General features: G+C 36.3%; 1 protein-coding gene across 1 annotated transcript; it reads left to right on the top strand.

Moving 5' to 3' along the window:
- The first annotated feature begins 6127 nt into the window (after positions 1-6127).
- LOC132101629 (monocarboxylate transporter 13-like) lies at positions 6128-16455 on the top strand. The gene is made up of 5 exons (XM_059506711.1): positions 6128-6216; positions 7243-7504; positions 9564-9707; positions 10711-11544; positions 16094-16455. The coding sequence occupies exons 2-5, from the start codon at positions 7282-7284 to the stop codon at positions 16291-16293; spliced, it is 1401 nt and encodes a 466-aa protein (XP_059362694.1). The 5' UTR covers positions 6128-6216; positions 7243-7281; the 3' UTR covers positions 16294-16455.
- The last annotated feature ends 246 nt before the right edge of the window (positions 16456-16701 follow it).

Below are 16701 nucleotides of genomic sequence, written 5' to 3'. Positions count from 1 at the left end.
ATCTATCTATCTATCTATCTATCTATCTATCTATCTATCTATCTATCTATCTATCTATCTATCTTTCTATCTGTCTACATCTATCTTTCTGCCTTGACTATTCGTTTATATATTAAAATATATATATATATCTGTATATATATCTTTCTGTATTCATAAGTTGAATTTTGAGTTATGTAGATACTTTCTGTATAATACTACAATGAAAAAACTACAACACATCACAGACAAAATTTGTTTTACATTCATTTCATTCAGTTTTAGTCACTAGTCTGATATCATACTTGTAGAACTGGGTTCCATTTCCTTTCTCTCATCTCTCCTGTGCAGCTCCAGCACAGATATCATCACTATATCATCAGTCTCACTCTGGATCACTGCCAGATGTTCGCTTGGCTCAAATCAAGAAATTGAACACCAATAAAACATTCAAAAAAACTTGTCCACAGGGATCTCCATATGCCACAGAATCAGTCGAGCCACCAATTTGACTGCCCCATTTATCTTTAAACATAACGATGGTTGGAGAAAACAAAGTAATCCAGTTGGATTGAAATTGTACTCCATCCTTCCTATATTAGATATACAGTGCAATTTGTGATCAATCCCAAGATAGGGAAAAGCGGTAGAAGAAGATTTTGTGTCCTCACAGCTGTGGCAGAGCTGGATTGAGTCTTAATCATCCAAACTATCAGCACAGACTGTGAATAAGCCCCTGATGGGCCCTTCGTTTTGCTCGGTTGGAAATGCACAGAAAACCATCATCTTGCATTAGTTTTCCAGTGCATGCATATGTGCCTGTGGACACGTCCACACTGAAATTTTGATTGGCTGTATAGTACGTTTTTTGTTGACTAAATCTCTCTGTGCTTGTGTAAATTAGAATGCCTTGGACTTTGAATGCTATTCGTGATGCTGGGCAGATGGTGAGGTTGAACTCCTGAGTGATGAATGAAGGGTTCAAAATATAGATCAGTGCAACACTCTGCAGGGGCTGTGGTAAAAAGAGCATCCTTAAAATAAACTGTAGATTGGTGCTCGAACAATATAAAACTTACATTTAAAATATCAAATGTTTATGATCTACACTGTAAAAGTAAACAAATAACAACAAAAATGTAATGTAATGGTAAATAACTGTTAGGACATCATCCAGTAATTTTACAGACATTTTCATTTACCCTAAATCACAACCCAATTAGCAAAATTCACAATTTAGTTAAAACCTAAATAATAATAATAAAAATAATAATAATATGAAAAATTCCTCCTTAATACTGTACATACTGTACACATCTGAGCAGCATTAAACAGTCCGTGTAAAGACACCTAAATGCCACTTTTCAATTACATTTGCATTTAGTCATTTAACAGATGCTTTTATCCAGAGCAACTTACAAATGAAGACAACAGAAGCAATTAAAAACAACAAAAGAGTGCTATGACAAGGTTTGGTTAGCTGGTTAATCTAGTGTTAGAGGGACTTTTTTAAATAAAAATAAAACAAGTCAAAAGAATAGAAAAAAGAGATAATGCAAGTGCTAGAGGCTTGTTTTTTTATAATAAAAAGCAAGCAAGTAGGTGGAATAGAAAAAGAAAAGAGAATGCTAGGCTCTTTTTTTAAAGATTACAAGAAGTTACAATAGAAAGTTCAATTGGATAGATATTTTTTATGTATTTTTTGTATCATATTAATAATGTATTTTTTTCCCTACTTTATTTTAAGTTTTTATCATAATTTATATATATATATATATATAATTATTATTATATTTGCAGGTTTGGTTCTCCATAATTCATACAGAATAGCCTTGTCAAGCTTGTTGATTTACTGTATAATGTTTTATTCATCTAGGTTTTATACACTTCATAACTTTCTACTTTTAAATCTGATATGCAGAAACCTTGTCATTGTTTATACAGTACAAGGAAAATGTCCCAGACAAATTCAATCCTGGAATTAAACATTTTCAGATGAAACGTAAGCAACACACATGCAAAGGAAACCCTCACACCACTCAGTATTCTAAACATACAGCCATAATAAACCTCAGATATAATAACCCTTCTGTCTCATTTACATAAGCTCCACCTTTTCCTCATCATCTGGCTTAACCTGTGGAGTTCTGACATCATCACCGCAGACCAGAGGTTTAGTGCTACAACACACCTGATGGCTACAGGTAAGACTTCTTGCTTCTTCATATCACGTTAGCACACAGCTTTGCTTGGTCTTTTTGTCTTCTGTTATTTTTCCATCAGTGTGTGATGCTAAGCTGTGTAAGTATAATGGGGGAAGGGATGTTTTTTGGTGCTATGACACCAAATCCTCTTGAGGAGCACAGATGGTCACTATGTACACCAAAACATAAGCATGACTATAACAGGGGGGCACCAGTGGTATCACACCTTATATAGATGAAAACAACAGAATAGAATCAGTATTAGTGGCATAAAAAAATATGCAGTACATAGTAATTATTAGCAAATACTATACAGATCTCTGAGTGAATGTACCTCCTAAAGACTTTAGATTTAAGAACTGGGAATTGGGAACATGCTCAACAGAGAGATATATGCATTTCATTTGATTTCAAATTCTCCTTAAATTTTTGCTTCTGTTTACATTCAATTTGAAGTAGGAACTTTACTGAATTTCTCAGTTCATTTTGAACTCTGATATAGGCTACTAATTATAAAGAAAAGATTTTGAATATGCCAATATGGTTTAAATTCACAAGTCCTTTAAAGGAATAGATCAACCCCAAAAAAAGAAAATTGTGTCATCATTTACTCACCTTCATGTTGTTCCAACATAAACATTGAACAATGTGAACTATTACTTTAAGCCCAAGTCACATTTTATATTAAGCTTGTTCCTCTCTAGTGGGACAGCTCATCCAAAAACTAAAGAGAGAAACGTATTATTTGAAACAACCACAGCAAATTTTGATTTACTTTGATTTACCTCCAGAATTGCCCCGCAACTTTGTATCCAAGAAAAAATTATGTGCATTCTGTCTTCGTTCTGGAAAAATATGCTTTCTAACAGAAGCTTCAGAGATAGTAATCTAACAGAGCAATTTCGGTGGAATTGTGATTTAGATGATCTTTATATTCCAATGAGATCTTGCATGGCTGGCTTCTCATCTTTTTGTCATACCCAGGTTTTGTAATCAACAGCAAAGCCATCTGGGTAAGTGCAGAGACACCTGTGCTTTTTGGGTGAAAGCCACTGAAGTGGAAGCACTGCCAGAAGAGAATGCCCTTCTAGCAATGACAATGTAAAAACATACAGTTCAACGTCATAACATGTTATTCTACCCCCACAATATGCTTCTTATATTGCTCTCTGAACCATTTGGAGGCTTAATACTTCACTTATCATGTCCATGTTATTTAATTAGTGTCTTTTTACATTTTCATCCTATCAGAGGGATCCTGAACATAAAGACCTTATTATGATGAATGATCCACGGCTCAGCTAATGCTAACCTTCTGTTTAACACCTTGTGGGTCACAACACCCAAACAGAGATTAATCTGAAAGTCATTTCATCCCTGCTGGTATATCCAGTAATATGAGAATCAGTCTGATTAAGTTTTTACTACATGAGACGTGTCAAAATTCATGCCTGGAATATGAAATCATTAAACAAGATGCCAAGGTCTGATGACCAAGGGTAGTCTGATGCAAGTCCAGAGAGTAAAAGATCACAGATAATCAGGCAATGCACAGTATTCGATAACTAACTTGCTGACGGTTGGTTATTAAAGTTCTTTTTTATTGGATTTCATCCCAAACTGGACAAGCAATTAGTCAGAGAACATTTAACCTATGAAGCTTTAAACAGGACATGCAACATTTACTTTTATAGCTGATCATGTGAGCATAATATTTTTTTTTTTTTACCTTGTTGATAAATTTTTTTTGTTTAGTTAGTTAGTTATCTCTCTGCCTCTATATTCAAGAAATACCATACCAAATTAATAATACTTTCTTTTGAGAAAGGGTGCATTAAATTGAAGTAACAAAAGATTTATATTGTAAAAAAAGCAGTTTTATGAACTTTCTATGTATCAAATAGTCCCAAACGTTACGGTTTTCGTAGAAATATGAAGGTGTAAGCATAAATTATTTAGCATAAATAATCAGCATATTAGAATTTATAACGGTATATTTCTTGAAAGCAGCTGCTTATTTCATATTATTATGTAGTGCTTGATGATTAAGTTGATATTAATTATTCAGACAGAAGACAGTTGGACAGATGTAGTGCAGTTTATTATGACGCTTCAGTTTCAGTAATATATCTGAGAATGTCTGCATATATTTTATGACTTTCAGTGCTGAAATCAGTTTAGCTATGGCAGATGAAGGCATTCTCATCTTTTTTTCCAATGTACTGCCACTCCAGGATTTTATATACATGTACTGTATTATCATGTATGTGTCACATTAACATATCATATCAGTAATGTTCTTCTTTTTTGGAAGCTGAACACATCTGGTGTAGTTTTTTTCTTACTATCCACTTCTTTTTTTTATGCAAACTTAATTTTAGCATCTCTGTAATATTAATCACCATCTATTTCATAATAAATAGTGTGTAAGTGCCTGTCCAGAAGGTAAAAATTACAGCTGTATGAATCTGAAGCTGACAATTTTTATGCACATTTGACAGTTTAACCTTCCTTTTAGGAAACACTTTATACTTTATATGCATAAAGAGGGAGAGTGATAACATCACTGAAACAAGTTTTTTATTGGCCCCCGAGCTTATTTAATTTTCTTTCCTTTTAATTTGTTTTTCAAAACACTTTGGGTTTTTGCTCTAAAGCAGTGAAGATCAAACATCAGAGAAAGCTTAAATGACCTCCACTAATCAATGAACTCAAAGCAGTGGCTGAGAGATGAGATTCAGGCTATTACTGAACTGCTTTTGGTTCTCAGGGTAAAGTACTGTTTATGCATCAATTTTAGTTGAAATAGAGTGTCAGTAGTTCAAGATTACAGGTTTGCACCTAGATAAAAATGGTTTTCTGAATGTTTTTCCAAACTAGTTTCAATGACCTATATGATGACCTTGGACGATGCTAATTTGAAACACAATTAGTCAGGATAACATTACTGAGAACTGAACTTACAAACAGCATATCAAATTCTTTGGAGGTCAAAGGTTTACCCGAAAATCCTACTATTATATAGGCACTTTGTGAGCTATTGAGTGAAAAGGAATGAGACTGAAAAGGAATTATGTACCATATTAGAGTCTATCAGAAAAGCCGATGTCTTTACATTTCTTTTTTCTTGGTCAGTTATAGTGCAGTTTTTACCCATTTCTTTTATATCTGATCCTTAGAAATTATTTTCATTGGTGTTGGCTAATGTATTCAGTTATAAATTACGTTTGACTTGAATAAAAGCAGTTAATTTAGATGCTATCACACGATGCACATTTCTAGCTTATCTAACAAAATGTGGTTTAAAGTGCTGAATGCACCATAGGTCTCATCAGTTTTATCATAAGGAAAGTTTAAAATTACATAAAGAAGATGTGTTTTTCTTTTCATTTGCTTCTATTGGTTAACTGTATTATAAGATATATTCAACCTAGCAGGGTAGGATATAAAAGTGATTTCAGTGATAAGGTGACAAAATTAATTTTTTTGAAATTAATGATCTTGTTATCATACTCTAGAGAATGATGTGCTTTGCACATTACTGTGCAGAGTAATTCATTTATAAAACAACTTATTTATGCTGAGGTCCAGAGATCATTTGAGCGTTGGACCAGCGAGGCTCAGCCAGAGTAGTTGTGCAACTCCTGCAGTATAACAAGATAAACTCTCTTACATGCTCTAATATAGAGGACGATCAGGAAATGCACCACCGTTTTATCGAAAGTAAGAATTGCAATAATATATATAATATAATATAATATAATATAAAGTTGTAAATAAGTAATATTTGTTAATGAAAATACAGTAAAATTATTTTTATATATTAATAATAATACTCCAATTTCTCCTTTCTTTTCCCAAATCTCTCCCTCTTATATGAAATAGCAGGTTACCTCCCACTTTCTACTTGTTCCCTGTGTTGACCTTTGTATTTATATGTACAGGGTCATGAATATGCCGTGTCACTGAAGATAAGCCACAGAACATGGAAGTGGGAATGAGGAGTCTTTTCAGCCGGCAGACACCATGAGAGGTAAGATCATGTTTGGTTTTCAAATGTAATTTCCCTGCAACCCTTTCTTCTGTGATTAAATTCAGAATATAGATGCTTATTGTATTTTAAATGATTGCTTCATTCATGAAAAAAAAAAAAAAATATATATATATATATATATATATATATATATATATATATATATATATTATGAAATGGCAAGGTGTTCCACTTAGATTTTTTTAAATAATGTCTTTCGACCATTTAAATTTCACATTGAAAATAGGTATTGATTAAATAGCTGTATTTCACACATAAAAACAGCCTTAAAAAGCCTCTATTTCAGTTATCGCCCTGATGATAACCTGTAAATAAAGAAAATGCACAAAATAATATGAAAAAAAATCATATATATTGAAATGGGTTTCTGTTGTCCTACATGGCATATCTAAGTTTCATGTTATGTGCTGGGGTGATATGCAGGTCATCATGTGTTTACCTGTCCTAACATCTATCCTGCATGACATGCTGTTAGCTCTTCACACCTATTCATAAACACATGGGACATAAAACATGACAGAGAAACATGTCAGCAGCTCTAGAAAACACCCCTATGTGGATAATGAAAGAGACCACCATCAGCTCCAACAATGTTCAGCTGACTGATTCAGTGCTGACTGTTAACATTTGCTTCTGGCGGTAAAAAGAACTAGTTTTCTAACTGTTTATGTGTGCTGGCCTTGTGCAGATGGCCAAGCGAAAACAAGTTTACAGGGTGTCCTAAATTCTTGTAAGGGTCTTGACGTAGGTTACGCATTCATTCCCTCATAGATAAACACATGTCCACAAAGCATAAGATCAGCGTTGTATAATATCTGAATACAGCTTGTAGTAGTTAATCATTCTTCAGCTGTTTGGACACTTAAAGTTAATAAGTGATGAATTATATCACTTTCATCTCATGTGTTATTGAGCTCAGAGAACATCGGTGCTGACTAGGCAGTGTGGATTTATGCATTCCATTGATATAAAAATAGTCTGATGTATGCTGTATCTAATTTTTAGATTGAAGGTGATGCTTTGAACTTCTCTCCTGAGCTTCCAATGGATCTACAAAGAAAGATCCGAACAGTTCAGCCTGCAGGTCCCCCGGATGGAGGCTATGGCTGGTTCATTGTGCTTTCCACCTTCCTTGTCTTTGGGCTGACATTCGGAGTAATCAAGTCCTTCGGTGTGTTCTTCGTAGAAATCCACTGCTACTTTGCAACCACAGCAACTGCAAGCTCATGGATCACATCCATCTCTGTGGCAACTGTACATTTTGGGGGTATGTGGCAATTTAACGTTTCAACCAGCAGGGGGTTTACTCCACTTCCGCTGTCAGCACACACCTTTGCCTTTTAATGTCATACATGAGACTGATATGTTTATGAAGTTCAAAATGAAAATGTGACTTAGTGAAAACTCGGTCACATATGATCATACAAGATTGTTCTTCTATTCTTTTAAAATGTTCTCTTGTAAAATCTTTTCTCTTATTTATGAATTTAATATTATAATTTATTTAATGAAATATTACATTTATATTTAGTCATTTAGCAGATGCTTTTATCCAAAGTGATTTACAAATGAGGACAATGGAAGCCATCAAAATCAACTAAAGAGCAATGATATGCAAGTGCTATAAGTCTCACTTAGCTTAACACCGTATACATAGCAAAGTTTATTATTATTATTATATAATAAATTAAAAGAAAAATAATTGTGCAAGCTAGTGTTAGAGGCCTTTTTTTTGCTTTTTGTTAATTTATAGAAAATAAAAAGAAAACAAATAGAATGCAAAAATAATAAAAAGAATAGAATATATTAACATTATTCTTCATGTAATATCATTAAAATATTTTAAAATGTATTATTTGCACTATAAGAATTAATTGCTATTTTGTTAAATGTTTGCACAAAATCTAAGCTGCAAAGACTTAAAACAATAATATACATCTTAAAATCTGAAGAAAATAAATATACTATATATAAATATATATTGTAATGAATTAAAACTTCCTAATCATCGGGAAGAAGGAGGCGACTGGTGCGCTCAAATAAAAACCAAAACACAACTAAAAGCCCAGGCCTGGTCCTCTCTCGTCCTTCACTGTCGTCGCTCCAGTTTTATATCCTTCCATCTCCTACGTGGGACTCGAGACCAGCAGTGGGTCGCAAGGTGTCACTGATTTGCCCAATCATTGCCGGCCTCACTCCTTGTTCCCACGTCCCTCGGCCCCGCCCCACTCGCTACATACCCCCATCGCCCCTCGCAGGCCGGGGGGTACCCTCGAGACTGCGCTCTACTCCCCCCCCCCTCCCTCCAGGGGGGGACCGCTCGCGGGAACCTGGGGGTAGGACAGACGAGGCGAGAGAAAAGGAGATGGAAGGAGGAGCGACAGAGACGAGAGAGGGGAGAGAGAGAAAAAAAAAAAAACATTCCGGTTCCCAGACGCACTGCTGCTCGGCCCTCCACCAGCTGGGTGATCTCCTCCGCGGTGCCTGGCGGTGGCACTGGACGGCCCTCGGTGGACGCCACGACACCCCTCCGCCGCCAGGTGGACGGCGACGGCTCCTCCGGTTTTGGGCAGCCGGCAGGAGTCCCCCGTTCCCTGCTCCTCCGGATACCTTCACGGAGGCAGCAGGCTCCGGCCCCCTGGCGAACGGCGCCGACTCCACTAGTTCATAGTTTTGATGACTTCAGTGTGAATCCACAATTTTCATAGTCATGAAAATAAATAAAACTCTTTGAATGAGAAGGTGTGTCAAAAACTTTTGGTCTGTACTGTATATATATATATATATATATATATATATATATATAGTATATAATTGAAGTATTATTTGTTAATATCCACAAACACTTTGCCTATAAATGAATATGTGGCTGTGTGTATTTGTTATTACACTTATGTTCTCTCAACTTTTTTTTAAAAAGTTATAAATCATTTATATTACTAATATTTTTATTCAGATATTATGTTATTATTCAATGTTTAACAATGTTATTGTGGTTTTCACACAAAATCTAAGCTGCAAACCACGAAGATGTGATTTGCGAAAAACACTTGATCTTAACTGTTGTCTGATCTTATTTGTGATTAAGATGCATGCCAACACACAAGCTCGCCTTAATCTTGTAATATTTGTTAGAGACATGCTCTTGTTCTCTGGCACCATCAGACTTTAAAACATTGTGTGGCTGAAACAAATCTAACAGAGCAGGGGACTAGAAATATGGGTTTGTGTTACCAGTATAATTTCATTATTGGGCTGATGGAGCACTTGGCTCCTGGTGGTACAGTATGTCATGACGGTGTGCTTCGTGTTTGTCTGTGATTCAGCCCCTGTAGGCACCGCACTGAGTGCGTACTTCGGCCATCGGCCAGTGGTGGTGGCGGGGGGTCTGCTGAGCAGCATTGGGATGGTGGCCGGGTCATATGCCCAGGATCTGCTACAGCTGTACATCACTGTGGGGTTCCTTACAGGTAAAAGTGCAGCCAGCAGTGGAGCATATGGCTCCATGTTTCCAATGTTTCAGTGAGGATTCACAACTTGAAGAAGTCATTAGCCATTTATAGTAGCTGTATAGGATCTTATTCATGAACCACTCAGATTCAAGAACACAGCAGAGCATATGATGAAATTAGAAAATGGTAGGGGCAAAGCTAAAAAAGAAACAAAGTTCACTAAAACTGTTAAAAAATTTTGTCCAATTATTGATTAAATTATTAATTTTTCTTAATTACTTGTTAATTAGATAATTATTCATGTAGTTTACTTCATTAACTGACACTTTCTTAGTATCTTAACCAACTTATTCTTTATTTATTTTACTATTTAGCTGGTTTACTACTACATATTATTATCTTACTATTATCTCTTTTTGCAATGATGTTATTTTACATAAAAGAAACATTTACTGATTTTGTCAGACTGATAAAGCACAAGAAAGAAAGAAACAAAGAAAAAAAACAAAGAAAAAGAAAGAAAGAAAAATGTCACGCAGCACAACTTTTTCAACATTTAAAATAATAATAAATGTTCCTTTAGCACAGAATCAACCTATTAGAATGATTTCTGAAGGATCATGTGACACTGAAGATTGGAGTAATGGTGCTGAAAATTCAGTTTTGCATCATATATTCAAAGAGATAATAGTTGTTTTTGATCGTAATAATATTTCACAATATTGCTGTTTTAACCATATTTTTAATAAAATAAATGCAGACTTGGTGAGCATAAGAGAAGTATTTTTAAAAAACACAACATTATAATCTTACTGACCCCAAACTTTTGAATCGGACATTCAGTGTTACTAGACGGTCATAAATACCTATGATCTTACAATACAGTTGTCTATGTAACCAGTGGCATCTCAGCATTGTTTTACCCTTGAAAAATTAATGACTTGTCAGAGGAATAAATGCTTGCTCAGGTATATCCACCTGCTTTGCTCTCTGAATGTCCTTTTTGTTTCGTCCTCTGCAGGATTTGGCTATGCGCTGACCTGGACCCCTACTGTGACCATGCTGGGCTGGTACTTTGAGAAGCGACGGCCAGTGGCCAATGCTTTTGCCAGCACAGGAGAGTGCCTCCTCACCTTCATCCTTACCCCATCCTTCCAGTTCATGGTGGATCAGTATTCCTGGAGGGGAGCGATGCTTATCCTGGGAGCTCTGCAGCTCAACTTGTGTTTGTGTGGAGCTCTTCTGAGACCCCTCAACACACACGTTCCTCCTAAAGAGCTCGAGGAGAAAGAGCAGGAGATGCAGCTGTTATCTCAACCTCACATAGACTCTAGAAGTTCAAATAATAGGTCAGACTCAGATCCACTGAAGGTCAAAATCATTCGTTACGTGGACTACACTCTTATCGCTAATGCTCGCTTCATGGTCTACTCAATGTTTGGTGTCTTTGCTGCTCTCGGCTTCTTCGCTCCATCTCTCTTTCTGGTTCCGTACGCCCGGAGTCAAGGAGTGGAGGAGTACCAGGCAGCCGCTCTCATGTCCATCTCTGCTGTGCTGGACCTGTTAGGCCGGGTGTTATTTGGGTGGGTGGCTAACCTGCGGCTGGTTAAGACAGTCCATCAGCTGATCGTCACAGTGATTCTGTTGGGTATTGTTCTGCTGCTCTGCCCGCTTGCAACCACATTCACCCAGCTAGCGCTGTTCAGTGCGGGTTATGGACTGGTGTTCGGAGCGACTGTGGCCATTCACATCACGGTACTCGCTGAGGTGGTGGGGGTAGAGAGGCTGGGAAGTGCTCTGGGCTTCTTCATGCTCATCCGCAGCAGCGGTGGCCTCCTTGGACCACCTTTGGCAGGTGAGATGTTTACTGAAATTTGGTCACTAGTGACTATCCTAAGCAATGATATCAAAATTATTATATTTGTTGATATTTATTTGATGTGTGTAGATAATGTAGATAAACCACTAATAATATAATATAATATAATAAATTTGTTGCATGTAATATATAACAGAATATATAATTATTAATTAATAATATCTACACAATTATTATAACCAAATTATTATATGCAATTATGGATATATATATATATATATATATATATATATATATATATATATATGTTCCTGTAGCTCAAGTGATAGAGCATTGCGGGGTTGGGGTTGGGAGTTCGATTCCCCGGGAACACATGATAGGTAAAAATTGATAGCCTGAATGCACTGTAAGTCGCTTTGCGTCTGCTAAATGCATTTTAATATATATATATATGTATGTATGTATATATATATATATATATATATATATATTACATATAATAATTTGGTTATAATCATGAAGTTACTCTATAGTCTGCCATTGTACAGTAACTATGTAAAGCTCTTTATCAGTAATCCTAATGCATACCCTTTCTTCGTCATATTTCTTTGATGAGGTTTCTCATTAATGCCCGACAGGACTAAATTTACAGGAATACTATGTTATCGTCCCATAAAACATTGCCTATCAGAGAAATGCACTTGGCTATTGTGTTCATTTCATGGATTATTGGTCATTGCATAAATGGCTTTTCCTGCTTCAATAGCAGGCCACGCTTTGACTGCCCTCACCAAATTTAAACCATTTATTTGGTTTCATTGGCTGTAATTTTTCTGTGCCCGCTGCTCAGTACGTAGCACATCACAAACGGTAGTGTGATAATACTGTACATCAGTGGAGCTCTGCAAAAGTGGCCAATAAATCAACAAACAAACAACCAGCCAAGAACAACAATGTATAGACAAACCCGATTACAAAAAGTTTGGGAGACTGTACAAATTGTGAATAAAAAAGGAATGTAATAATTTACAAATCTCATAAACTTATATTTTATTCACAATAGAATATAGATAACATATCAAATGTTGAAAGTGAGACATTTTGAAATGTCATGCCAAATATTGGCTCATTTTGGATTTCATGAGAGTTACACATTCCAAAAAAGTTGGGACAGGTAGCATTAAGAGGCAGGAAAAGTTAAATTTACATATAAGGAACAGCTGGACCAATTTGCAACTTATTAGGTCAATTGGCAACATTATTGTGTATAAAAAGAGCCTCTCAGAGTGGTAGTGTCTCTCAGAAGTCAAGATGGGCAGAGGATCACCAATTCCCCCAATGCTGTGGCGAAAAATAGTGGAGCAATATCAGAAAGGAGTTTCTCAGAGACAAATTGCAAAGAGTTTGAAGTTATCATCATCTATAGTGCATAATATCATTCAGAGATTCAGAGAATCTGGAACGATCTCTGTGCGTAAGGGTCAAGGCCGGAAAACCATACTGGATGCCTGTGTTCTTCAGGCCCTAGACTGCACTGCATCACACAGGAATGCTACTGTAATGGAAATCACAACATTGGCTCAGGAATACTTCCAGAAAACATTGTCGGTGAACACAATCCAATGTGCCATTCGCCGTTGCCGGTTAAAACTCTACAGGTCAAAAAAGAAGCCATATCTAAACATGAACCAGAAGCGCCGGCATTTTCTCTGGGCCAAAGCTCATTTAAAATGGACTGTGGCAAAGTGGAAAACTGTTCTGTGGTCAGACGAATCAAAATTTGAAGTTCTTTTTAGAAAACTGGTATGCCATGTCATCCAGACTAAAGAGGACAAGGACAACCCAAATTGTTATCAGCGCTCAGTTCAGAAGCCTGCATCTCTGATGGTATGGGGTTGCGTCAGTGCATGTGGCATGGGCAGCTTACACATCTGGAAAGGCGCCATCAATGCTGAAAGGTATATCCAAGTTCTAGAACAACATATGCTCCCATCCAGACGTCGTCTCTTTCAGGGAAGACCTTGCATTTTCCAACATGACAATGCCAGACCACATACTGCATTAATTAACACATCATGGCAGTGTAGAAGAAGGATCCGGGTACTGAAATGGCCAGCCTGCAGTCCAGATCTTTCACCCATAGAAAACATTTGATGCATCATAAACAGGAAGATGTGACAAAGAAGACCGGAGACAGTTGAGCAACTAGAAGCCTGTATTAGACAAGAATGGGGCAACATTTAGCAACTTGAGCAACTTGTCTCCTCAATCCCCAGACGTTTGCAGACTGTTGTAAAAAGAAAAGGGGATGCCACACAGTGGTAAACATGGCCTTGTCCCAACTTTTTTAAGATGTGTTGATGCCATGAAATGTAAAATCAACTTATTTTCCCTTAAAATTATACATTTTCTCAGTTTAAACATTTGATATGTCATCTATGTTGTATTCTGAATAAAATATTGAAATTTTAATCTTCCACATCATTGCATTCTGTTTTTATTCACAATTTGTACAGTGTCCCATCTTTTTTGGAATCGGGTTTGTAATAGCTGTAATTGATTGCTAGACAATAAGGCTCTGATAGGGAAAATTAAAATCGATAGTTCTGTAATGTTGAAATAATGACATTTTGCTCTTAACTAACACCTTTTCTCTTAAAAACATCTGCCAAAACATGGCACAAGCTGGAAGAGTTTCACTCCAAGCAGCCAAAAACCTCTCCCACACCAGAAGCAGTTCAACACTAAATCATCCAGAAAAATATCATCCGTCCGTTTAAAGGCATTGACTGCCAAAACTACATCTATATCTGTATTCTGAAAGACTAATGTACTTAATATGAATCTCTTGGGGTTTTAGTCAATTAAACAGAGCACAGATTGATGTTTGGGAGGAGAGGAGCGCCTTTATTTTAGGCACTGCAGGTTAAGAGTGTAGTCTGCTGGGCTCCATAACCGGCAGTGTAATTACACCATAAATTAACTCTGCAGCAGTTTTTCTTAGTGAGTTTTAATCAGGTTGGAAAACTCCTTTACTGTGGCATTATAAAAGACATCTCAAATAATCACTGCATGATTTGACAACACTGACTTGACAGGCACTCTATTCCTTTGTGCTTTGATTGATTATTTAAAATAAATGTAAAGGGAAATGTGCATTCAGAAAGCAGCTTGGCCTGAAAACATGAGGTGGGAAGATGCACGAACAACTGCAGGATAATTATTGGTCTTTGGGCAAGCGTCACTGTTATGCACGTGCAATCATCCAGAACATCCTATTGCAACTGCATACAAATGCCCTTGCACCCATCTACAACACCCTAGAATTGTTTCAACAAGTTTTGGATGCAATCAGCACACTCTCATTTTGCTCAGATAATGTCAATATTTTAATTTTAATTGCAAGCTAATGACATTTTCATAATATTGAATACTACTTACGATATTTTATAACTCTATAGAAAATCGGACCATATAAGAGATTTGTGGTTTGTGGTTTTATTTTAGAGATTTGTCAATTTATAGTTTACCTAAAAATGAAACTTTTAGTTAATGTTATTAAAGTTAATGGATGCCGTCAGAATAAAAGTTAAAACAGCTGATAATAACATTGCAATAATCCACAAGTAATCCACATAATGCCTGTCCATCAATGAATGTATTGTACAGTGAAAATATGCATGTTTGTAAGAAACAAATCCATCATTAGGGCATTTTAACTTTAAACCGTCACATCTGACCAAAACATAATGCTTCCTCCAGTTAAAAAGTATTTTGTCCTCTCACATCAAAATCTACCAACATACTTGTTTAATACTGTCTAGGGCTGTTTTTGCTTGTAAACAGTGCTTGATATGTGCATATTTCTCTCCAGATTCAGACAAAATGGGCACGTCCTGATTTTGCTGAGTTAGCTGTGTTCCTAGGTCAACATATTTTGTTGACCCTGGAACAACATTTTACTCCAAAAATGTATTCTTGACCATATCCCTACACCTAAACCTAACCTTAACCATGAGTAATCCCTAAAATCTAAGGAAATGATAGATGAATGACACTGATGTACAAGCACCAAACAGTGATTTTAAGCATAAACTTCACAAAATCTATTACCTGGTTCTTCAAATCTGATTGGTTAATCACAATGTTGTTCCAGGGACAACAAAGATGTTGTCCCAGGAACATGTCTCACTTGGTAAAATCAGATTCTGCGACACAATGGGGGTGTTTTAATGGAGAAAGCAATATTATGAATAGAGCAACATTTTGAAGTTAAAATGTCTTGATGGATGTTTATTACAAACACTTGGCTTTTCACTTCACAAGACATTAACTGATGGACTAGAGTTGTGTGGATTACTTGTGATGTTTTTATCAGCTGTTTGAACTTTCATTCTGACGGCACCCATTCACTGCAGAGGATCCATTGGTGAGCAACTGATGTAATGCTGAATTTCTCCAAATCTCATCTACATCTTGGATGAGAGTCAGTAAATATTCTGCAAATGTTGAACTATTGTTTTAAGAGAAAATTCCGTTTCAGACTTAACTGACTGTTATTAAATATTTTCTACTGTTTCTACAGGAATCTTCATAGACAAAATGAGTGACTATGGAGCTGGTTTTCTGATGGCGGGTGTGGCTCTTCTTGTCTCCGCCCTCTTTTTGCTTGTGTTACAGCAGATGAACAAAAAAGGGACGGGAAAGGGTAAAGACGTCAACTTGGAGAACGGAAAAAGAGAGGAGGATCTGAATCCAAGAAATTTCAATTTAAGAAAAAGTTAGTAAGAGGGGGCTCTAACATAATGTGTAGTGTTTCGCCACAAATGCAGTCAGGTAAACAGAGATTATAATTAGAGATGACTGTCGAAAGTGAAAGATGTAAACTGACAACATGTTCTCATGCTGCTGACATGCACTGTCTGTCCATTCACTCTCTCACTCTTAATGACAAGGATTTGTTGGATTCTGGGAAGTCTTCTTAGTGTAGTCCTACAGTGATGACATTACAAGCCGTATTTCATCAGATCTATTGATCTGGAAAATGGGGAGTGCCTTAATGGACTGATGGAGCACCTTAGCTATAGCCAAAGATGATCACATGCAGTCAAGAACAACATCTGCTGCAATTTGAATGAAAGTATGAAATTAAGAATGCATTTTAGTTTGTCTGTCCAAAATTACACAAATTTG

The sequence above is a fragment of the Carassius carassius genome, chromosome 23 (assembly GCF_963082965.1).
Source record: "Carassius carassius chromosome 23, fCarCar2.1, whole genome shotgun sequence".
Lineage (NCBI taxonomy): Eukaryota > Metazoa > Chordata > Actinopteri > Cypriniformes > Cyprinidae > Carassius > Carassius carassius.
The sequence above is the reverse complement of the archived record's forward strand: the minus strand, read 5'-3'. Positions and strand labels throughout refer to the sequence as shown.

Bases quoted from the DNA above. Each gene is read 5' to 3' on its own strand.
- LOC132101629 (XM_059506711.1), top strand. From the start codon at position 7,282: ATGGATCTACAAAGAAAGATCCGAACAGTTCAGCCTGCAGGTCCCCCG. The intron at 9,708-10,710 runs GTAAAAGTGCAG...CGTCCTCTGCAG, and splicing joins CACTGTGGGGTTCCTTACAG to GATTTGGCTATGCGCTGACC. The intron at 11,545-16,093 runs GTGAGATGTTTA...CTGTTTCTACAG, and splicing joins CCTTGGACCACCTTTGGCAG to GAATCTTCATAGACAAAATG.